Here is a 24270-nt window from a genome sequence, read left to right on the forward strand (position 1 = left end):
TACATCAGCAATCACAATAATGTAGATGGGTGAAATTCAAATCATAAAGAAACTCCTAGATCGACTGGAATAAGAAAAATAGGATATCTGCGTATGACAGAGTTGAGTGGAAACTTTCCATTTCCTCTGAGCTAAGGGTGTATGTGTGTGTGTCTGTGCTGTGTGTGTGTGTTGTGGGGGGAGAGAGGACACTAATTCAGTCTATGGGCTCTTTGTAAAAGATTTTGGTGGCACTTCAAAGTTCTGTGGGCCCAGTAGCACAATTTTAACTTTTGCCTATATTCTTTTACAAGGTGTAATTCAGTTAATCACCTGTTTTCGTTGAAAGTTCATCTGAAAAGTGCAGAATACCAAACGTGAAGCAGATCAAAGTGAATTTTCAAAAAGGTGATGTCTATGGGAATGATTAAGAGACACCCCCAAATATCAGTTGGTTTATTCACCATATTAGAAATAGGTCAACATTACCACGTTATTCTAAATACAGCCATTAAAATTCCAAGGAGGGAAAATTTCACATATTACCGTTATTCATTGGATAATTTTAGCCAGATGATCATTCTTTCCTGGAGCCTGTATAAATCAATTGTAACAAACTGCAATTATCACTCTTGCAACTGACGGCTTTGTGGCAGATTTAAATTCCATTTTGCAAGTCTGCCAAAAACTCTCCTTTGCCTCCTAAGCTCAAAAGCCAGAAAGCAGCTGAAAGATGGTCACTGCTTTGTTCTTGAATGGAGCTAATTACAGAGATGTCTGCAGCGGGATGGGCGCTCTGCAGTCGGTGTGTAAATAGGGACCATTAGAGCTCATTTCAAGCAGACATCACTTCTAAAAAAAGAAACAGAACTTCAGATTTTAATTACTCTCATAGGAATTGTTACATTACACAGAACCTGACCATTTTTTCCCCTCACAGTTTAGTTCAACTATCATGACAATTCTCTGTCATAAGAATGCTCTAATTTTAACATTTCTACAGATGGGTTGGTAAGAATGTGAGGTTTATTCCTCCCTTCTTTCCTCACTAGATTTATTTTAATCCTACATCACAGTCAGTTTAAAATAATTTGCATAGTATTGAAATATGTATTTCGTTCCTACACCTTTTCAGAGTAGTTATTTTTTAGTTTTTAAAATTCAACTAATCGACCATTTATTAAACCCTATATATGTTTTCCAAGCATTGCACTCAATGCTTTGGAAACATTTTCTGGCTTAATCCTCATATCTACCTTATAAGTGTTATTCTCATTTTATTTTTTTAAAAGATTTTATTTATTTATTTGAGAGAGAGAGAATTGAGCACAAGCGGGGGCAAGGGGGGCACAGGGAGAAGCAGATGCCCCTCTGAACAGGGAGCCGGACATGGGGCTCGATCCCAGGACCCTGGGATCATGACCTGAGCCAAAGGCAGATGTTTAACTGACTAAGCCACCTAGGCGCCCTATATTCTCATTTTATAATTGAGGAAATTGAGGTGTGGTACGTGAACAAGTTCACACAGCTGGTAATTGGTTGAGCTGTGATTTAAATCTAGCTTCCAGGGCCCTTTCCTGCCAGCAAAATTTAGAAAGCAGTACCAAACAGTGTCTGCCCCTAGGGAACTTGGCTAGGAAGACTTAAGATAGTATCAGGTAGTTTAGGAACTGCTGTAGGAATTTTGGCCCTGTGTGTGTGTGTGTGTGTGTGTCCTTCTTTGTGTGTGTGTGTGTGCGTCCTTGTTGTGTGTGTGTGTGTCCTTCTGTGTGCGTGTCCTTCTGGAGTATGAGAGATTATGGGGGCCAGGACTGGGGGGGACGGTGTTGACAGATGAGGTAGACTGTGCTCTTGGCAGTTTTTAGGTTGTGGTCCAAGATCAAACGATTGACCTTTCTTTAAGAACTGTTAAGCTTATAGAGAGGACTGCTTTGAGATGCTCTTTCTTTTTCTCATTTACTTGTATTCTGTGTCTGTGTTCTAAGCCCGACAATGTGCATTATCTCACTGATTTTCTTCTCTCTATCCTAAGAGTATTTATTATCCACATTACACAAGTTAGTGAATGTTTTTTTTTAGTGATTCATTATATATTGTTTTAGACTCTTTTATTTTATTCGCAGTGACCCAACTCTGCTCAGATGGAAAAGTACCTGTCCTCCTTGAATGATTCATTTGGTGGGAACAACAAAACCATGTGCCAAAAAAAAAAAAAAAAAACCCAAAACAAAAACAAAACAACAACAACAACAAAAATATCATGTGCCAGAATGTTCTCTAACCCACAAAATCCCTCTATCAAAAAGAAAAATTTTATCATTTTATTATTGTTCATTGAAAATTAATCAGTGTTTCTTTTTCCTTTTTTATAGCCAGACTCTGTTTAGCCTCACCTCAAATTCTGTGTAGCATGTCGGCTTGAGATTTTAAAATAAAATGGGATACAAGGAGGGGTGGGGAGGTGATAAAAAAATAGAGGCGGGGGTTATATTTACAGTTTAATTGTGATCTCAGTCTCTCACTCTCTCTCTTTTTCTATCTATGTCTTTTTCTGGAAGGACAGTATTGCAGGTCAAGTTCCCCAGGGAAATCGACCCTGAGGTGGAGATTTGATTGCATCATGTTTACTGGGCGGTGCTCTCGGGTCAGCACCTGTAAGGGAAGGAAGCACAACTGGGCAGAAGTAGTAGTTGGACTGTGATGATGTCACAACTGACATCCCAGCTGATCCCACAGGGAGCTCTAGAGCCTGGACGGTCCTTCAGAAAGGTCCCAAATTAAGGAAAGAGGGATGAGCCCTTCTGCGCATGTGTCAGTCAGCCACTGACTGCAGGCTGCCCCCATAGCTGAAGTGGATCTACGCAAACAAAGGCAGTTGGGAAATTGGGGAACTTCAAAACTCAAGTGGGAGTCAGATGGTGAACCTGCCAGCACTCTGGGCAGCTGGTAGAGTGAGTGCTCCAGTCCCAAAAGGCAGGGGTGAATCTGGGTGGCATTTACCACAGCATCCACGGAGATTTTTTGGAATTTTCTTAATTATGAAATACTTCAGATATACAAATGGAGAATAATATAACAAACACCTGCATGCCCATAATCCGGTTTAAAAAAAAGAGAACATTACAAATTCAGCTGAATTATACCCAGTGTACTTTTACCCAATCCCATTTCCTTTTCTCCATCAAGAAGTAATCACCATTCTAAGCTTGACGTTTCTCTTTTTCAAGTAAGGTGACCAATTGTCTTGATTTGCCTGGAACCGGGGGCCTGCGGGTAGGGGAGTGTCCCAAAATATGCAACTTTCAGTAATAAAACAGTAAAAGTTGCAGGCAAACCAGGATGGTTGGTCACCCTATCAGACCTATTTTATACTTTTTCTACATATGTATCAATTCACAAATCATGTATTATATTCCATGTTTAAACTTTATGTAAATGGGATCATGTTGCCTTATCACTCTACAACTTGTTTTTTAAACGCTAAATATAATATTTGTGAGATTGAGTCATGTGAATAATTATAGCTCAAGTTCATTCATTTTCACAGCTCCAGAAGATTCTGCTGCTTGGATACACCACAATTTATTTCTCCACTCTGCTGTTGATGGGACATTTTCGTTGCTTCTGGCTGTTCACTTCAAACCATGTTGCAAGTGGCATTATTGTATGTATCTCCATGCGCATGTCTGAGTTTTTCCACGTAGGGGTAGAACTGCTAGCCTGTCTTGCAAGCATACCTTCACCTTACTAGTTAACCAGAAAATTGCTCTCCGAAGTGATTGTACCAATCTTCCTCCCCACTAGCCAAGTTTGAGGGGTGCTAATGCTGCCAGGCTTTACCAAAGTTTGCTATTATCCTATTTTGAAAATATTGAAATCAAAGAGATCTAAGATTCTTGTTTTCTTTTAAAAAAATCTGCATTGTTCCCTACTGATTTTTAGGTATGTTAAAATGTAAATATTCACCAGATTTTTATTCTGTAGGACAATGATTTTGTTCTCACTTTGTACTTGAGGACATACTCCAGGTCCAATCAAGTTTTGAATACCCAGAAACCATCACAATGCTTGTCACATAGTAATCACTCAGTGCATACTTGTTGACTTAATGAATGATCAAATTCATTGAGTGTTCTATTTCTTGATCATGTTATATTTCTTAAATATCTATGGAGAACCTTAGTAGTCATTAATTCACTCAACAAATGTTTGTCAACTACCTACCATGTTCCAAGTATGGGAATATAGCAGTGAACAAAAAAGACAAAAAACCTTGCCCTTGTGAAACCATACTCTAGTGTCATGTACTTAACCCCAAGCTGCAGTAGATGAAGAGACAGCGATCAGTTAGGCACAAAGTGACCAGAGAAGGCTGCACGAAGGAGATGAAGCTTAAGCTAGCCTCGGAGGATGGTGCACTGAAGATCTCAAGGGAAAACGCCAGGCACTGAGGTGGAAGGGAATGGAATGTGGTGTAACATGAAAAGAGGTGAGCAGAGGGATTCAAAGTGGGAACCAACAAAGGCCCCGGAAGGCAATTTTTAAGTTCATATTTCTGGAGTAAAAAACACTGACTCAAACAAAGTTTTGGAGCAAAGAAGCAACATGGCAAAAGATCTGTTCAGGGCAGATAGGTCTGGTTGTTTAGTGTGAAAAGTCTGAAACCTGGGGATTGAATAAGGCTGCTGCAAAAAGCCAGACACCTGGGAGACTTCTAGACTCTCCACCCCGCCCCGCCCCCCACATACACACCTGCGTCCAGGGAGGAGCCAAGTTCCTTCAATCCTGTCTCTTTAGTAGCTTCTGGAGTCACAATGCTGGTGGATGGTTTCCCTAAAAGGCAAACCCAATCATGTCACTGCTGTTTCGCATCCATCAACTGCCTCCATACCCCTTACAATAAAATCCAAGCTCTAAAACATGGTCCACAAGGCTCCACATGACCTAGCTTTGTGCACCTGTTCCCATGCCCTCAGAGCTCTGCGTTACAAACTCTGAATGATGTTTCACATTTCCATAATTGGGCATCCTGCCACTCTTTGTACTCAAAACATGTTTCCCCGAGGATCTGGAAACTTGTTCTTCCTCCAAGTTCCAGCTGCTGCATTAGTTTCTTAGAGGAGCCTTCTGTAGACACTCATTCCCAATGAACACCTTCATACACATCACATTGTGTTTGCAGTTATAAGTTTGTCTTCTCTGCTAAAGAGGGAGCTTTTTGACAGCACAATCGGGGCCAAACCATGGACACAGCTTACGTCCATTAGATGCAAGCTCCACAAAGAGTCCACCCATATCTCTTTTGTTCACCATTATCCAAGGATGAATGCATATAGACAATTAATCAATCTTTGTTGGATTCATGGAAGATAGAAAGTACTTAATAAACATTGAATGGATGAATTGCAAGTGTTATGTCATGGGAGGGGAATTGGACTAAATTTTCCAAACACCTAGGGATTGATACTTTTTTACGTATTGCCTGTTGATTAAAAATTGTAAAGCTAGCCATCTGTAGAAACTTAGTTTATATGATAAGATGTCCCCTTGGTGACATGCCTTATGTTGTGTGGCTCACAATCAGGCATTTAGGTGGTGCATCTGTGTTGTTGAAGATGGCGATGATAAACTTATTATTAAATAGCAAGTATCTTCAGTTTGTGATTAAAGAAATGGAAATGTCAAGGGGCTTAATGACTAACTCAAACTCACCCCACAAAAATGCACAATCTCCCTCTCCCAAGAGGCATTTTCCTTTTCAGTCCACATTTTATTTATTCACAGTCTGCCAATATCATTGCAAATGAGCTCAAGCCATTTAACTTCAAAGCCAGCCAGAGCCTATGACCTTGAGATTTAAAACCATAAAGGAGTACAAAGTGAACAACCATTTTTATGTACTTTCTGGACGACCACAGATCTCTTTTCAGACCAAATGTCATTACATGGAGGGCACTCCTGCAACTTCAGAAGGGAGATACTAGAATTGCCCAACAAAGGACTCCGGTTGGCATACTGAAAAACCCCAGCACAAGGCCCAGCTCACAGCAGGTCCTCACTTGAATGAACGACTGCTCATTCCTAATTTCTCTTATGAGTAGCAAAGATGGCAACCATACAAAAATTAGGAAAAAAGCAACTCTACTATATCTGTAATCTTTACTCTTGAAGATTGTTTCACTTTGTACCTTGTTCTTGTTTGAAAAGAGTCCAACCATTTCCTTCCTGTTTCTGACATTTTTATAGCTGTAAATAAATAAATTATCTTAACTCTTTCTTTTCCTTCAGTAACTTCCCTTTTGCTTCCAAACAAAGACCAAGTTCTTGAGCCAGGCCTCAACGCTTTACAGTGGGCATCCTCTTCCCCCACTGTTCCTCTGAAAGCACCTTGCATTGCAGCCCAAGGGAACTCTCTGCTATTTCCATACATGTTCTAGAATTTCCCGCCTGTGCCTTTGCTCACACAGATGCTCCAACTGGAATGCCCTTTCATGCTGGCTGCAGGAGAGGGTAGCAGGATTCAGAGCTTCAGCTATGGTTCAAGACAGGCTCCACCACCTACTGTTGTATGACTTTGAGTGAGTTACTTGTGCTGGTGGTCCGCCTGTTTGGTCTTAGACACACCCTTTTCTCTTCCCCTGCTTCCCTCTGAGCCCTACAGGCTGTGTTTCCCGGACCCCAGGGTCAGCCAAACGGAGGCACCAGTGGACCACCAGTGGACAGGGAAAGGAAGAAGCTGGAGTGTTTCTTGTCTAGAGTAGTAGCAGCATCTCCTCCTTGGCTCCAGCTACCGCCAGACAGGCCTGCTGTGATTTCCACTTTCTGGGGGTAAAGAGAGGGAAGGAATCCCAAGGATCTCACTTGAGCCCTGCATTCAGCTATGCCTGAAGCAGTAGGATGTAACCTGCAATTCTCATTTATGTGAGCCAATGCATTCTCTTTTAAAACTTAAGCCATTTTGGGGCACCTGGGTGGCTCAGTCGTTAAGCGTCTGCCTTCGGCTCAGGTCATGATCCCAGGGTCCTGGGATCAAGTCCCACATCGGGCTCCCTGCTCGGCGGGAAGCCTGCTTCTCCCTCTCCCATTCCCCCTGCTTGTGTTCCTGCTCTCACTATGTCTCTTTCTGTCAAATAAATAAATAAAATCTTTAAAAAACAAAACAAAACAAAACTTAAGCCATTATGACTTGGGGTTTTTATTTTTCACCATAAGGAGCAAATAGTATTTCTTAATTTAATCCCTAAGTAAGAATAACTTCTCACTTATCAAGTGCATGAGAGAAAAACTATTCTTAAATCACTAGGATGCAGGGTAGAAAATACTACTTGGTGTAGGAAAGATGTGACTTCAGAAGTGGGAGAGTGACTTCCATCATGACCTGTGCGGGGTGGGGAGGGGGGATGGAGCCAAGGCATTCAGGTTGAAATGGGAAGCCAAGGAAGGGTTTTGAACAGTGGTATGTCATGATTTAAGCTGAGCTGTAGGCAGATTACTATGGGCACAGTGTGGCCTGTAGAACCACTGCATTGCACAACTCCAGGGGGTGCCATTCACCTAGAATGGTGTTCCCTGGAGTTGTACCATGTGCAGCCTTGAGCCATGGAGAGAAGCTGAAAATATAGCCAAAGAATTTCTGTCCTCTGGGAGAGAGGTGCAGGAACTTGGGCAGTAATAGAAGGCAGGGGATGGATTTTAGACACACTCTAAAATATTGGAAAGTTTCAATGTGGGGAAAGGAAGAGGTGTCAACAGAAAGATGGGAGTTGGGAGGAAGAGTAGATTTGGTGGAGACAGAAAGTTCCTTTTCAGACAAGAGATTTTAAGGCAGTAATGGGAGGAGGCTGGTGGCTGCTGACAATGGAACTGGGCCTCGGGGAAATAGGGCTGGGAATACAGATCTGGAAATCATTCACACGGAGATGGTACTGGAAAGCACAGTTTGGAAGAAGTTGCCAAAAGAGAACATATGTGTTAGGAGAGGGCCAAGGAATGTTCCTTAGGGAGCAGCTACATGAAAAGGGCAAAGAGGGAACATGAGTCAGAAAACTGGACTGATGAGGGAGGAATCAGAGAATTGTGAGAAAACTCAGAATCATGTCAGGAGAAACAAGGACGAGTTTCAGAAGGGAGGGGCTGGCCATTCCCACACCCCCTTTTCCCTCTACAGTAATTGCTGAAGTGTTTGTCAAGGGGCACGTGGGTGGCTCAGTCGGTGAAGCGTCCAACTCTTGATTTGGGCTTAGATCATGATCACAGGGTTGTAAGATTGAGCCCCATGTCCGGCTACTTGCTGGGCTTGGAGCCTGCTTGAGATTCTTCCTTTCCCTCTCCCTCTGCCCCTCCTCCCTTCTCTTCCTCTCTCCCTCTCTAAAAAATAAAATAAAATAAAATTGAAGGGTTTGTCAAGATGAGGCTTCCATCAGCCTGGGTCTCTGAGCAACTACGGTGAACAGAGCCCCAGATGACCTGGATGGACATCTAGCTTGAGTGAGAAGTAACCTTTGTTGCTAAAAGCCAAGAAGAGTGTTTTATTGTTTCATCAGCAAAGCCCAGCTCATCCTGACCAACACATGGTTGCCACTTGGGGATGAGGGAATGGGTAGAAAAAGCATAATCAGAGATCTTAGCATGTTTGCAAGATTAGGGGGGAAACTGGCAAAAGAAACTGAATATGTAAGAAAGGGTAGAGTTGGTTGGTCTTGGCTCTGGGGGAGGGTCAAGGGCTGTGTTATTCCTGTGCACACCAGCATACCACAGTGCAGGTTTCCTGGTTATGCGGCCAACACACCAGGTCTTCCCAGGATGCCACTGGGTCCTGTGGAGCTATAGGCCAGTGGGGAAGATGCAGCAAAAGCTCAGAAGGTATTGTTCTGTGATATACAGCAAGAGCAGGTTTCCTCTCTCATCTGCTAGGGCAAGGCACTGAGATGTCCAAACCCAGGAAGCATCTCAGAACTGCACTCCCCAGACATGAGACAGGCAGCTGGAGGGTGACCAACCTTCTCCATGCAGCTGCGTGGAGAGCTCATCTCAGTTCTGTGGAGCACTTAAGACTGAGGTGGAGCTTAGTGGAGGGGGTAGGAAGAATCAAGCACAGGAAATACTCTATAGTACTTCCTATAAATACTATAGAAGAGAAGCAGCCTTGTGTTAAAGAAGTGTGTTTCTTGATTTTAAGTAATGGCTTACCCAGAAAAAGCTCAGGTCCCTTTCTGTTTCCAATCCCTTGTTTAGACTTGATTCTTACTGCTCTATTTTCTGAGTAACAATTGATGGTGAATGACCCTTGTTCTTGAGGCTCAGGTACATCCCATCAAGGTATTTTATCCCATGGGTAAAATAAATCACAAGGAAAGAATTGGGTGAACTATAGTAAAAAAAAAAAAATTAAAATAAAAAAAAATCACACTTTTTTTTAAGCCACTTGAATGAAGATTGTCATCTCCTGAAAAGCAGTGGCCAGTCTTGTCACTGTGTCCCCAGCATATAGCTTAATGTCTGGCACAGAGTCAGCACTCAGAAAAACCGTTTGCTCACTGAACAAATGAACGAATGAGTGTTTTGCTGCATTGTGGTTGCGTAGATTGCTTTAGAAAAAAAATCACAATTACAGGTAATACAAGGAATCTGCTGGGCTGGACCCATGCATCTGGGACCATTGAACTATAATTCATAGACCCGAGGGACAACTACCTCTGCCATTTTGACTTCACTCTGCTGCTCAGAGCTTGGCTTTAATTGTGCAGATAACGGGCTCAACCAACAACAAACTCCCAGGCCTGAGTTTCCCCATCCGTTCAGTGTGAGGACTGAAGTAGTTAGCAGCAGGACCCTTGTTAATCTCTGTTACACTCTGACTGTTCTCTCACATCCCTGAAAATATGCATTTTTAAACAAAAGCCTGTCTAGTAAGTTGGGAAGTTTCTAACATTTTTCTTCTGTGAAACTGTAGCAATCTGTTGTTAATGTAAAGAGAGAAATCCGTAACTTCAAGGCCCCTTATTACTGCCCTCTTCCCCTCTCCTCTCCCAAAATGAGCAGGTCATGTCTGCAGACTTCTTCAAACTCTACCCTGACATTTTCTCTGGAAGACACTCCTTTCACAGTAGGTGGGTCCACAACATTAAGCCAGAGGTTCCCTTTACACACACTGATGCTTATTTCCCTCAGTAAAAGGGTATTTCCTTCCTTCCTTCCCTCCTTCCCTCCTTCCACAAGCATTTAGGCATTAAATACAGGCACTAAATGCAGGAGATGCAACTATGAACAAGTGAGACATGGAGTTCCCATCCTAGGTTTGGTCAGAGATTTAGATAAGTAAGCAGATCGGTGTTTGGTGCAATGTAATGACAGGAAAAATGTAAGTTGGGAAGAAAGTACGCTGGAGGCATCCAACCCAGGCTTGGAGGGTCTGGGTTTCTGAGTGAGTGATGCTTACGCTGTGATATGAAGGTTAACTGTGAGCCAGGTGAGGGGCTGGGTTGAGGGAAGGAGTGGATAGTCAAAGGAATAGCATCTCCCCTCTCTGAAGACACCAAACTCTGCTCCCTTCTTAACTTGCTCTGATCTCAAAGGCTGTAATTTTCAGGAGTTATTGACTTTTTTTAACCTCTAAGGAGATTTGGGACTTCATGGACTTCAAAAACATTTTTGCTGATGCCTACGGTAAATGGAAGCTACTGCATTTTGCTGTTTAAAGGCACTTGCCTTCCAAGGATGTAGAGAAATAAGAGCTCTGGTGCGTCGTTGGTGGGGATGCAAACTGGTGCAGCCACTGGGGAAAACAGTATGGAGGGGCCTCAAAAAATTAAAAATAGAACTATCCTGGGGTGCCTGGGTGGCTCAGTCGTTAAGCGTCTGCCTTCGGCTCAGGTCATGATCCCAGGGTCCTGGGATTGAGCCCCACATCGGGCTCCCTGCTCCACGGGAAGCCTGCTTCTCCCTCTCGCACTCCCCCTACTTGTGTTCCCTCTCTCGCTGTGTCTCTCTCTGTCAAACAAATAGAATCTTTTTTTTAAAAAAATAGAACTATCCTGTGATCCCCTAATCACACTACTGAGTATTTACCCAAACGAATTCAAAGGGATACATGCACCCCTACGTTTACTGCAGCATTATTTACAGTAGCCAAATTATGGAGGTAGTCCAAGTGTCCACTGATGGATGAATGGATAAAGAAGATGTGATACACACACACACTGGAATACTACTCAGCCATAAAAAAGAATGAAATCTTGCCATTTGCAATGATGTGGGTAGATCTAGAGAGTATAATACTAAGTGAAGTAAGTCATTTGGAGAAAGACAATACCACATGATTTCACTCATTTGTGGAATGTAAAAACAAAGGGAAAAAAAGAGACAAACCAAAAATCAGACTTTTAACTATAAGAAATAAACAGATGGTTACCAGAGGGGAGGTGAGTTGGGGGGGTTACGTGAAGGGGACTAAGAGTACACTTACCTCGATGAGCACTGAGTAATGTATAGAATTGTTGAATCACCATATTGCACACCTGAAGCAAATATAACACTTTGTTAACTACACTGGAATTAAAGAAAGAAAGAAAGAAAGAAAGAAAGAAAGAAAGAAAGAAAGAAAGAAAGAAAGAAAGAAAGAAAGAAAGAAAGAAAGAAAGAAAGAAAGAAGAAAGAAAGAAAGAAAGAAAGGCACTTGCCTTCATTTTACCTCAGTGCTTGGGATTAAAATTTAGTATGTCACGTTCCCCTCCTCTTCCAATGAACACCACAGGTTGGCCTGTTCTCCCACAGCTACTTATTGGGTTCCAAAGCACCCAGCACAGGGCAATGAATTATTGGAGAGATCTACATGATGCAACTTTGTATCACATTTGCAGGGCTGCGTAAGAGAGATCTATTTATTCATTTTGGAAGAAGCATACGAAACCTGTTCATTCAGAGGACAATCACTTATTTTCAAGTTTGGTGTTTTTTTTTTAATGGAGGTTCTAGGGCCATCTACAACTTGGTATTTTTACCAATATCTATCCCCACTGCACTGTCAGGAATTTGATTTTAATTGCTAATTTTAGTATTTTGTAGTACATTTAACTTATTTTTCTTTTATTCATTCACCCAGCAAACATTTGCAGAGCACCTCTACTTCATCACATCGTTGTACATCCAATGCTTTGAACATAGTTAATAGCTTTATAAATATTAAACTAAAGACATAAAAATACACTAATCTCTAAATCTATTCAAGCTTAGAATACTTAAAGAGTAATCCCAAAACAATTAAATCAAGAAAACTTTTCTCAGAAGAAAAAAAAAAAAGCAGGATGTTATATTTCGGTGGATTTTTAAAAAGATGCCACCTAAGTCCTACTTTCTTTATCATATTAACATAAAGAACAAATCAAATTTGTAGAGAAGTGTAAATAGGTAAAAATAAATTTATCCTTTAAGTTCGGCCAATCAATCTTAGTAGGTATTTTTATATTTACTTTCAGTTTTCTTGAGCCTTAGTTTTCCTCATCTACGAAAAGAGAGTTCACTCGTGAATTTATTAACAAACATATACTGAATGCCTACTATGTGCCAGGCACTGGTTTAGGCTTTGGGAACACAGTGGTAAACAAAACAGACACAATTCCTGTCTGTATGGTGCTAATAATATTCTCATGAAGATAATAATACTAATATGGGATTGCTCGGAAGATTAGCTATTAACGTAATTAAGCATTCTGTGAGTTGCAAAGTGCTTTGTAAACCCAAGGCTCCTGAATCTGAGAACTGCTGTATTATTCTTCGTTCTATCTCCACAACTCGGTAGGTTTCAATAAGTGGTGATCTGAGTAGATACAAGGGCATCAACACTATCACATTTGACCACTAGAGGTCCTCCACAGTCATACCCAACATTAACCCATTCTATTTATTATATTCATTCATTCCAGTATAATTTACCAAAAGTAATTTAAGAAAGTTGGTCATATTAAATAAAATGTATTACATGAAACCCTAAGGGACTCTCCACAAGAGATTAATTATATTAACCTAGATATCACATCCCATGCAATAAGAATTATGCTATCCCTGGCTGAACACCAAAAATTAAGAAAATACTCTATATTAATGTTTTATCACAGCAGTCTCGCAAAACAAACCACTTCACCACCATACATACTTCTTTTAAGGTAAATCAATGTAGGGATGCCTGGGTGGCTCAGTCAGTTAAGCATCTGCCTTTGGCTTAGGTCATGATCCCAGGGTCCCGGGATGGAATTCCGAATCCGGCTCCCTGCTTGCTCGGCAAGGAGCCTGCTTCTCCCTCTGCTGCTCCCTCTGCTTGTGCTCTCTCTCTCTCTGACAAATAAATAAATAGAATCTTAAAAAAAAAAAGGTTAAATCAATGTCTACATCATTTTTAATGGCTATATTATATTCTATTTTATAGTTATACCAATATTACTATGTGCCAAAGTTAACTTATCACTAAATTTTTGCATGTATTATTTCTTCAAGATCAAGTCTTGTGTTTTCCTATAAGAACAAAACAGTACATTTATAGGAAAACAGCTTAAATTTAATAAAATATTTGTCTTTGTGTTTTCATATTTACTGGCAATTGTTTAATGTTTTCCTAATATTCCCCCAAATTTCATAAACTCATGAATTTAAGGTCAAAACTTTATACACAAATTTTCCCCACAAATATTGAGGAAAATATAATAAGAATTTGGCCTAGGTGGTGTTTTCCTGTTTTCTTTTTTAAAACATCACAGGAAATACATATTGAATACATACGGAACTGCTTTTTATAATTGCTCTGATCATGAATATACAAAAACATGAGTATTTCAAGACTCTTCTCACTGAGTGTGAAATCAAGACAGAATTGCAGGAACTGGAAATTCCTACTGTCAGGAGACTTCCATGAACACAAGACTGGTGTAGGCTATAGAACTGTGCTTTAATAACTGATAAATTATTTCCATTATCTTGGTGATTATTAAATATGAGCCTTACTGAGACAAACTTCTAACAGATACAGCAACTTAGGGAACAAATACTGCTATTTAATGGCAGAATCTTACAATCTCCTGAATTCCACAAGTATGAAAAGGGCAGTTTAAGTAGCAAAATCAAAACTATTCTCAAATTATGAGTTCTTAATATATGCAATTTCTCACATGAACTGAGTGATCAGAATGCATTCACAACACACAAAAAAAGCACACTGAGAATTTGATGCATATGTTTAAGTTTTAATACTTGAGAAAATAGAAGTTAAAATTTGATACATACACTGCTGCACAAGAAAAGAATATATACAAATTTGGATTCCAATGGAGTCAGTATGTGGACCTGGATGTACAAATGTAACAAAACAACCTGTTACTGAAGGCTTTTAAAGAAGTAACAGATTTTTAAATCAGGTAGAGATTCATAGATTGCAGAAGGAACAGTAATTGTTTCTCAAAAAATTTCCCTTATCCATTAAAAAGTGTAAACTCCGTGTGGCGAGGAAAGTTAGAGGTCACCTAATTCATCAAGATATTTTGAAGACGTAAGACATAAATGCCCGCTGTAAGCCCAAACAATCTAAAAATAACCAGCATTTCATTTTCCTCTGAAGATCAGTTTGATATACCAGTCATGTTCACAAATTTTAGCAAAGAAAAATAAAAACTCATTCCATTCTTTTCTGAAAATACATGTTATTTTTTTCCACCAGGTGCTTTAGTAATTTAAGCTTAATTCATTTTGTTAAATATGAAACATGAAAAATCTTTTAAAACCTTGCACTCTTAGAAGAAATGAAAATGTCTTTCCAGCTTCAACAATGTATTTTAAAAACTGTGAAAATGATTAGAAACACTAGCTCTTTAAGAGCATTTCAAAATATATTTGAAGAAAGTATCTTTCGGCTGTTGTTTATTTTTGAAAATCTTTATCTTGAAAGGGTAAGCTTCAAGCGTATCTTGAAAGGGATCATTCAACATCAATACAATTGGAGAAATTCCCTACTGATGAAGAATAGGGTCACTTACAAATTAACTTCCAATTTTCCAAAACATTCTTGGAATTTGTGCCAGATGCCTATGGGATACTTTTATTCCTGATTACTCTATATAAAAGTTACTGTTTAATATTGTAAAATCTACTTTATTTCCATAGGTTGGTTAGAATATCATTGTTTTTTAAGTTCTAGAAGTTACCAATACCAAAGTACTGTTTGATTTTATGTGGGAATAAACTCCTTCTTGAAAGTTAAATTCTTCTCTTTGAAAGATGCATTAAATATTTCTGATCACTAAAAATGTAAAGCTTCTAGCACTTCTTGAACACTGATTTCACTTTCCAAAAATGTAAATATTCTCTCAATGCCCAGAGCAACAGAACTAAACCAAATATTTAGAGACTGTCTCTTTTAAGAAGTATCCATTATTCCAAAAACTAGCCTGCATATATCTCTGATTTTAACTGTATTCCTCAGACAAAAGATCACTTCGTTTTATACAAAGTTTTCTTGCTTTATAATCCAAAGAATGTTAGTAGTCAGCTTAAGATGCTTATCTTATAATTGCACATTTGTGTAAACCATTATTTTTCTTTAGAAAACACATTGTAGCTTAAAATAGGGAAACACAAACCTCAATATTGAATATAATAACCTATGATAACTGATAATACTATAAAGTTATTAAACACACCCTTAAAACTTCTGAAAGTACATTAATAATTTTTTAAATAGCCACAATCCCTTAAAAAACAAATTATTTACAAATATCTTAGAGCAAAGGAACCTATGCAGTCATTACATGATGTGGATATGTTCCTTGGAGAATCTGCCTAAAGAGCAGAAAATGCTGCATATATCCTGTCCACTTGCCATTGAAAAACTGAAAGCAGCATGACTTTATTAAAGAAAATTAATGTAACTGGAAGGACCTAATTAAAACTGGCATTGTGCTATCTAAAGAAAAATAACAATCACGTGATAGAATTTTTATATAGCACCAACATAAGATTCTTTAATAACACCTTAATTTTAAGATTGTTAACACATAATTCTGATGTTAAAACATTATTTTAAATGTAAAAATTCATATCTGCACTCAGAGGAAACTATATTAAAAATATTTGTAATATGCAAAAAGTTACTAAATCAGTTTCCCCTTTCACATTGCACAACATCCATCTAAAATATAAGGTGTAGATTCTTATAAATAATATATAAAAAGTCTTGGGTTTTTTTTTTTTACTAAATTTCAGTTTATATTTCAGTATCTTGTGGTTTTTTTTTTACCAAAAATGTAATAAAATATTACCAATGTTAATATAAGCCAGTCAAAAAAATCAGTTCCTTCTGATTTGGAAAGCTTAAAAATTTTAAGTAACAGGATTCTACCAACCATAGAGCAATGTCAAGCTAATCAGCAGCAGCCACTGGTACTTAGTATTGTTCAATCAGATAATGCTGATCAAAAAATTAAATTAGGTGCCTTTTGTAAGACAAGTGCCAAACCGTTGCTATTTTACCAAAATGCAATAACTAATATTAACAGCACCACGGTTGCTATTAGCCAGTATATAACCTCCATATTTAATACATATTCAAAAATACAGCAATTATAGTTGTAACTCTAGTAGTGTTATTTAACTCACTTCCCTTAGAGGGCAGACATTAACAAAGATGCTATGTATCGAAAATCCTATCAATGTCTATTATTAATAAGAACCTTATGGCAAGTTTACAACTGTCTACCTCAAAAGGATACCTTCTAGAAAATTCAGAAATGTGAAATCTGATACACCCTTTACCCCCATCCCCAACCTCCAACCCCCACCTTACTGTGCCTAATGTCTGAGCTATTTGGACAAACACAAACAGGAGAAACTTTCAAGATGCAATGCTAACACATTCACTCTCTTCCTTTCCCGTTTTCTTAAAATGACACATTTGTATTTATTTCCTAGGTTTCTTACTTCCAGTCATAACAAAATAATGGTCATCGTCTTCCTTTTTCTTTGTGGTAGGTTTTTTATCTCCACTAACTGCTTCCTTACCAGATGAGGGTGGTTTCCTGGTTGAAGCCGGGGCTTTGCCACTTTTTGGAGGCCCTTTAGCTGAATACTGGCTCTTAGTGGCAGTCTGTGCTGACTTTGGTACAGGTGGTGTCTTGACAGAAGACTGGGGAAGACTCACGAGGGACAGTGGGGTACGGCCAGGGGACTTCGAGGAGCTGGGTCCCATCTTCTGGGATGGACTTTTATTCTGGGGCTGCTTTTTGGCAACTGAACCCATATTCTTATCTTTTGATTCCTGTGCAACTTTTGTGGGTACAACTGAGGATACAGAGAGTGGCTGGTTTACATTTAAGGCTGACTTAAGTTTCTGTGCTGGCACTGCCCTGGCTTGGGGGGCTCCATCCGAGGGCTGAGATCGTGTTCCTAGACTTGTGGGTATAGTTTTGGAACTGGATTTTGTCATTTTTGCAGGGGAATGGAGAGAGGGGGAAGGTTTAGGCCTTACGTGTGTATTTGCCTTAGGCGGCTTTGGACGCTTTGATGATGAATTTGAATGTGCCGCGGAGTGAGACTCTGCAGTATCCCTGGAAGGTACAGGAATGTGTTTCAAATGCTTTGGTTCAGTTTTTCCAGAAGACTTATTTGGCAAAAGTGCAGACTCAGGCACATCTCTGGGCTTCTGGGACGTAACAAGCTTGGCCTGGGGAGTACTGGGTGATGAGATACGTTTTCTCCCTGACTGAGATTCACAAGGTGCGGTTCTTGATGAGGCGGGTGAAGAAGTGCTTTTACCTACTGCATTGTTTGAAGGAGCCTGTGGTTTCTTTGCGATGCCTTTTGAAGATTTGAGCTTAAGATGAGAAGACGCTGCCGGAGAATCTGGCAATTTGGAACGGACCAACACAGAGCCCAGATTCCCTCCTTTCAGGGAAGATGCAGGCAGCAACGCACCCGGTGGACGTACCTGCTTTTCTTTGCTCCTTGGAATACCAACTGGCGTGCCAGGTTTTGATTTTTGTTTCTGAAACTTGCTAACAGCTGACAAAGGATTCATTTCAGGAGGCTGAGGTGTTCTGGCAGACGAGTCAGGTACACTTTCATTGGAAACTCCTTTTTGAAAGGCTAGAATTTTTTGTTCTAATGTAGCAAACTGTAATATTCGACAGGGATCATATTTAAGCAAAAATCCTTGAAGAGTATCCCAGCCTCCACCAACACGGACCATGACATGTTTTCCATGGAGCATCTTTTCCCCCAAAAGAAAGTAAAAACAAAAACAAAAACAAAAAAACGTAAGGTTCACAGTTACAATTCATTAGCAGGCATAATTTGTGATGTATATGACCTATGAAATTCAGAGTATTTGCCAGCAGCTTCACTATAAATTGATAGCCTATTTCTTCTTATATTATTAAAATAATCAATTTAATTCATACTGAATCATGCAACTAAATACAGGTCCTCTAATTTGTAAGAAAAGCTTTTGCACATAACTTGCATCCTAAAAATCCAAATTACAAATATACAAAATTGCAAGGGCAATACTGTTCAATAAAGAGGAAGAAAAGAGAGAGGAAAGAGGGAGGGAGATGAAGAGAAGGAGAAATGAGTACTTACAGAAACTATGCCTCATAATAAAGAAAAAAAATTATGGAAGGAAGATAAAAACAACGAAAATTTATACTTTACAATAAATTACTTTCATATATATTTTAGCAATTTAACCTTTCATAAACCTTGATATAATTTATGATTAATTCTTCTTTGCAGGCAAGAAAATTATGGCTCTGCGAGGTTGAGGAAATTGTCTCAAATCACACAGCTCTGGCCTGGCCTCAAACATACCAGGCTGCCCAACCCAAATGGTGCTTTTGTGCAGACAAGATGCATCCTTGGGTCGGCCAGCACAGTCCCAGCTGATTTTCAGGCCCCTATTCATTCAGCAGGCAACTCTGCACCATTGTAGGAGACTGCCCTGCAAATTTTAACTCTAAATCCCATGCTCTGTGCACCATCATTGTATCAGACTGCCTTAAAAAAAAGAAAGCTAATTAAAAAATAGAAAGTCTTGGAAATGTTTCTGTGTGAGTTGGGCGGGGTATGGGGAGGTAATGATAATATATGAAATTTAAAAATATGGATGGTGAAATATTTTTAAATACTTGTATATTATATTCCTAAATTGGGAATAAAAGAGCTCTTGTATCAGAAGTGGACAGAATACTGAACAGGTGAAACTTCAATCTCTACCAATAAACAGGACAGTTAATCAACTGCGGATCGCAGATGGGACAAAGGAAGGAAATGAATATGCACATCAGGATACTGGTAAACATACTGATGCTGTGTCAATGAAAAAAGATTTTATACTTAAGACCCAATCTATACATTATTATAAACTGAAATGTTTCTACCTCCTTTTCTTATTACTGATATTTAATCTTATTACATGTATTGTTTTAGTTTTTTCTTATGATGGGAAATTCCTTTTTAGAAAATTTGAAAAGTGGAATAAATTAGCTGAGGTATACAAAGATTTTTTTTCCCAACAATTATATTAAATGTCTGAATAGTCTTAGCTATCCTTGGTAGTTTATTGTGTTAAAGGTGTCTACCCAAACTCATTATATACTCATGAAAGCAAGTATTCCATATTTTTCCTGTACAGTAAAATTATTTCATTAATAACACTCCCTATTCCAATTTTTTAAAAAGTAAAAGGAGGGTGCCTGGGTGGCTCAGATGGTTGAGCGTCTGCCTTCGGCTCAGGTCATGATCCCAGGGTCCTGGGATCGAGTCCTGCATTGGGCTCCCTGCTCCTTGGGAGCCTGCTTCTCCCTCTGCCTCTCTCTCTCTCTCTCTGTCTCTCATGAATAAATAAATAAAATCTTAAAAAAAAAAAAAAAGTAAAAGGAATTTGGTAAAACAATAAATCCAATTTCAAAATAAGACCTGTATGTAAATAGGATGTAAATGATGGACTTACTCTTATAAAGAGTATTTTATCCCCAAGTCGGTACCGTCCTTCAGATAAGTACTCAATAGAGAATCGATGGGAACAACTACAAGGAGGGTCCTCAGCAATATGTTTAACCTAAGATTAAAAATAAACAAAATTTAGTGCTTGTGACAAAAAATATTTAACATTAAAATGCAAGGTTATTTGATAGATGGGAAAATCAAATTCAAAGATAAAAATCTAAAGACACTTGAACCATTTATTATCTCTCCTTTACTTGTTGACAAATATTGAGATTAGGATTTTTTTTTAAGTAATCTCTAGACCAAACATGGGGCTTGAACTCATGACCCTGAGGATCAAGAGTCATATGCTCTACTGAGCCAGCTAGCTCCCTGAAAGATACTGAGGTTAGACATTAATCTAATAAAAGCTGACAGTGACAATCTTTTTTTTTTTTTTTTCCCTTTTTAAAGTAGGCTCCACACCCAATGTAGGCTCAAACTCAGAAACCTGAGATCAAGAGTTGCATGCTCTCCTGACTGAGCCTGCCAGGAGCCCCAGTGATGAAGTCTTGGGTCTCCCTCTCTCCCTCCCTACCCCACCTCTCTCCCTCTCTCTCCCTCTCTCTGCCTAAGTGCAATCAGGGTCCTAATGCACTCACTGACCGCTGGAGGTCTGTGAATGTGTACAACAGTGCAGTCAATTCAAAACACATTCATTAAGTCACAGGAAACACCTGAGTTCATTGTTAAGCTTGAATTGTTTTATGCCCTGGATTAATATATCTGTGTCAAGTCAAAGATAGGCCAGTCAGATAAAGCTTAAGTAGGAATTCGCACTTGTCCCTTAACACTATGCTAAATTAACATTTGGAGGGGGATATCAAGATTGTTCCAAAGTTACTGTTAAAATAACCAGAGGCGTATTTATATCTATTCACCCAAGATTGGGTGAAATTATAAAGAATTCAATTCAAGAGGCATTTTTCTAAAAGTGCTCACTTTGTTTCAATAGTCTGCTAAGGAGATGAGAATTGAGGAGAAATCCCTACTTCTGTCCCTCAAGGAGCTTACAGAATTTTTAACTGCAGTAAACATCTAAAAAATTATAAAAATGAATATAAGAAATTCAGGAATTCTATATTTAAATATGGAAATTATAATAAACTGATCAAAAAATAAAAATATTTGTTGAGATGTTTGATTGAAAAAAAAGTTGCATATCAGTCACCATGGAAAATATTTTGTTTTCCTAAAATCACATTTTTGAAAAAGCAAGGCCATGAAATATTTTTCTCAATTATTTGTCACACAGTGTATATCTACACAAACTCATTTAATTGAACTTGGGTATGATGTTAAACCAAAGTCTCTTCAGATATGCCCGATTTAGCTAAGCACTAAGAGAAGTGCATGATTGTCTTCATTATCTACCCAAAATGAACAGCTAAAGGTGGATTCACCAGGCATGATCAGAAGGGTCCGGAATTTATCTCTCTACATCATTCATTTAACAAAATAATATGATCATAAATAGAGCTGATTTTCAGAGGCCATTCAATTAAGTTCCTCTTGTTCATAGCCTGGTATATGTGTATGTGTACACACACATTCATGCACACACATGCACCTGCATAAAATAGCTAAATATAAACTGAACGTGGGTAAAAAATTTACAATTATTGAAACCATTTACACATTAGTTAACCAAAGTACTCTGAAAGGAGGTATTTTTTTCGGTCACTACTTTCTATCCCTAAAAGTTTCAAAAGCATACAGAATTATAGCTAAAGACAGCACTCTAAATAATGAATCAGATGATAATTGTTCCTTACTTTAAACACGACTCTAAAATCTCTGTAGGTCATGTATGTATAGGTGGACACTGAATGTATTCATGTAGCATATGCATATTTAAAGAAATGTGTTCTTTTTTAGTGTTCACAACAAGAATGTAAATATGAAAAGTCATTTGCTTTGTTTAAATATCCAAATACCACTTACATTCAGCAGTAAAAATTAGCATTAACCCACAATCTATAAACAAAGGAGTAGGCCTAAAAGAAATAAGAGCTATGGATAAAAAGTGTTCTCTTATGGTTTTATCTACTGCATAACTAACATTAAAACACTAAAGGGAATAGCTAAAGAAATAAAAATCATCTAAAAAGGCACTAACCTATTGATTATTTTCATTCTTTTTCTTATAGTTTGTCTATATATACATACTTTTCACAAAGTATTTTTCTTATTGCTACATAGTCTTCATAATGATCACATATAATGATTATTCTGTTAAGATAATGAATCCTAATTCCCTAGCCATTGCTCTATTTGAGAGTATTCACATTGCTTCTAATTTTCACCACTATAAATAGCACAATAAATACTTTCATTTGTTCTGCTTTTTAATCCCCCTTCAATTACAATAAAAATGAAAGAGGAACATTTTTGTGGTTCTTGATATCCATTCGTCAACTTGTTTTGCAAGTTTACATCATTTTCCATCACAAGTAGCAATCCCTAAGTAGACTTTTACCAGAACTTATCAGCACCAGGTTTCATAATTTTAAAAAATTTTTACTAATGACGCAAATTGTGTATCTTAATTCCTTGATTCTCAGCAAGATTCAACACTGTATTTTCCTCTTGTGTAAACAACAGTCCTTACCCATTTACTTCTGGAAATGCTTTTCTTATCAAACTGTACATAGTCTTTCCTATTCAATAAAAAATATTTTACCAATGTTTTCTTCTTTATTTAATTATCATTATTTTAGGTTCTATAAGATTTAAAGTAAGTTTTATTTTTTAACCTACTGCATTATCACTGTGTCACACACTGACATTGACAGTCGTCATATAAATCAGTAATATGGGTAAAATATATTTTGGCCTGGTAAAGAATATTCAGGCTGACATTTTCTTTTTTTTTTTGTTAGTCACCATACATTACATCATTAGTTTTTGATGTAGTGTTCCATGATTCATTGTTTGTGCATAACACCCAGTGCTCCATGCAGAACGTGCCCTCTTTAATACCCATCATCAGGCCAACCCATCCTCCAACCCCCCTCCCCTCTAGAACCCTTAGTTTGTTTTTCAGAGTCCATCGTCTCTCATGGTTCGTCTCCCCCTCCGATTTCCCCCCCTTGATTCCTTCCCTCCTGCTATCTTCTTTTTTTTTTTTAACATATAATGTATTACTTGTTTCAGAGGTACAGATCTGTGATTCAACAGTCTTGCACACTTCACAGTGCTCACCATAGCACATACCCTCCCCAACGTCTATCACCCATTCATCCCATCCCTCCCACCCCCCACCACTCCAGCAACCCTCAGTTTGTTTCCTGAGATTAAGAATTCCTCATATCAGTGAGGTCATATGATACGTGTCTTTCTCTGTTGACTTATTTTGCTCAGGGTAACACCCTCCAGTTCCATCCATGTCGTTGCAAATGGCAAGATTTCATTCCTTTTGATGGCTGCATGATATTCCATTGTATATATATACCACATCTTCTTATTCCATTCATCTGTCGATGGACATCTTGGCTCTTTCCATAGTTTGGCTATTGTGGACATTGCTGCTATAAACATCGGGGTGCATGTTCCCCTTCGGATCCCTACATTTGTATCTTTGGGGTAAATACCCAGTAGTGCAATTGCTGGATTGTATGGTAGCTTTATTTTCAACTTTTTGAGGAACCTCCATACTGTTTTCCAGAGTGGCTGCACCAGCTTGCATTCCCACCAACAGTGTAGGAGGGTTCCCCTTTCTCCGCATCCCCATCAGGCTGACATTTTCTTAATCTGTCTTGCAAGGATATCCAAATCTTTTACTATAGACTTTTATTATGTTAAACAAAACAATCAAAGCAATACTTTCTAAATGTTAATCAGTAATGACTTATTTGTTATTTCTTAAATAATTTTGTATTTTAAGCACTTTCATCAAATACAACGGTCTGAAAAAGACCATAATTCTAAGCAACAGTGGAAGCAGAAAAAAATGTTTGCTACTCAGTTCACCTCCATCACTTACTATAGTCACTACAGAAGACACAGCCCACAGCTGGGGCAACTGCTAGTGACCTCTGCATAATGATGGACAGGTAAAGCTCTTAAGACTTCCCAGTTGAGACCCGTCATCTAAAAGTCTGCATACATTCTGTCAGGGGAATATTCCCCAAAACCCCATCAATTTGTTCTTACAACTTTTCCTCCTCCTATATATTCCAAGTATCAGTGTACCATTTACTTAGAAACCTTAAAAATCACCCTAGGTTTTCTCCCTCCCTATCAGAATTAGGATTCTTTAATTCTACCTCC

The 24270-nt window shown here is 38.6% G+C and overlaps 1 protein-coding gene and 1 long non-coding RNA gene across 4 annotated transcripts in view; both read right to left on the reverse strand.

Moving 5' to 3' along the window:
- LOC117998832 overlaps nucleotides 1-11477 on the reverse strand; it is a 46782-nt gene extending 35305 nt beyond the window's left edge. The window contains exons 1-2 of the long non-coding RNA XR_004676095.1: nucleotides 11444-11477; nucleotides 4732-4812 (exon numbers count right to left, since the gene is read on the reverse strand). This is a non-coding gene — a long non-coding RNA (uncharacterized LOC117998832). The remainder of the gene's footprint in view (nucleotides 1-4731; nucleotides 4813-11443) is intronic.
- A 2905-nt stretch (nucleotides 11478-14382) lies between these two features.
- GAS2L3 (growth arrest specific 2 like 3) overlaps nucleotides 14383-24270 on the reverse strand; it is a 39058-nt gene continuing 29170 nt past the window's right edge. For 2 of the 3 annotated variants that reach the window (XM_034987749.1, XM_034987748.1), the window contains exons 8-9: nucleotides 19964-20071; nucleotides 14383-18232 (exon numbers count right to left, since the gene is read on the reverse strand). In XM_034987749.1, coding sequence (XP_034843640.1) covers nucleotides 16916-18232; nucleotides 19964-20071 — 1425 coding nt within the window. In that variant the 3' untranslated portion in view covers nucleotides 14383-16915. The remainder of the gene's footprint in view (nucleotides 18233-19963; nucleotides 20072-24270) is intronic. The other variant, XM_034987750.1, reaches the window with a different exon arrangement.

Source organism: Mirounga leonina, unplaced genomic scaffold, assembly GCF_011800145.1.
Source record: "Mirounga leonina isolate KUSES-001 unplaced genomic scaffold, KU_Mleo_1.0 Mir_418, whole genome shotgun sequence".
Taxonomy (NCBI): Eukaryota; Metazoa; Chordata; class Mammalia; order Carnivora; family Phocidae; genus Mirounga; species Mirounga leonina.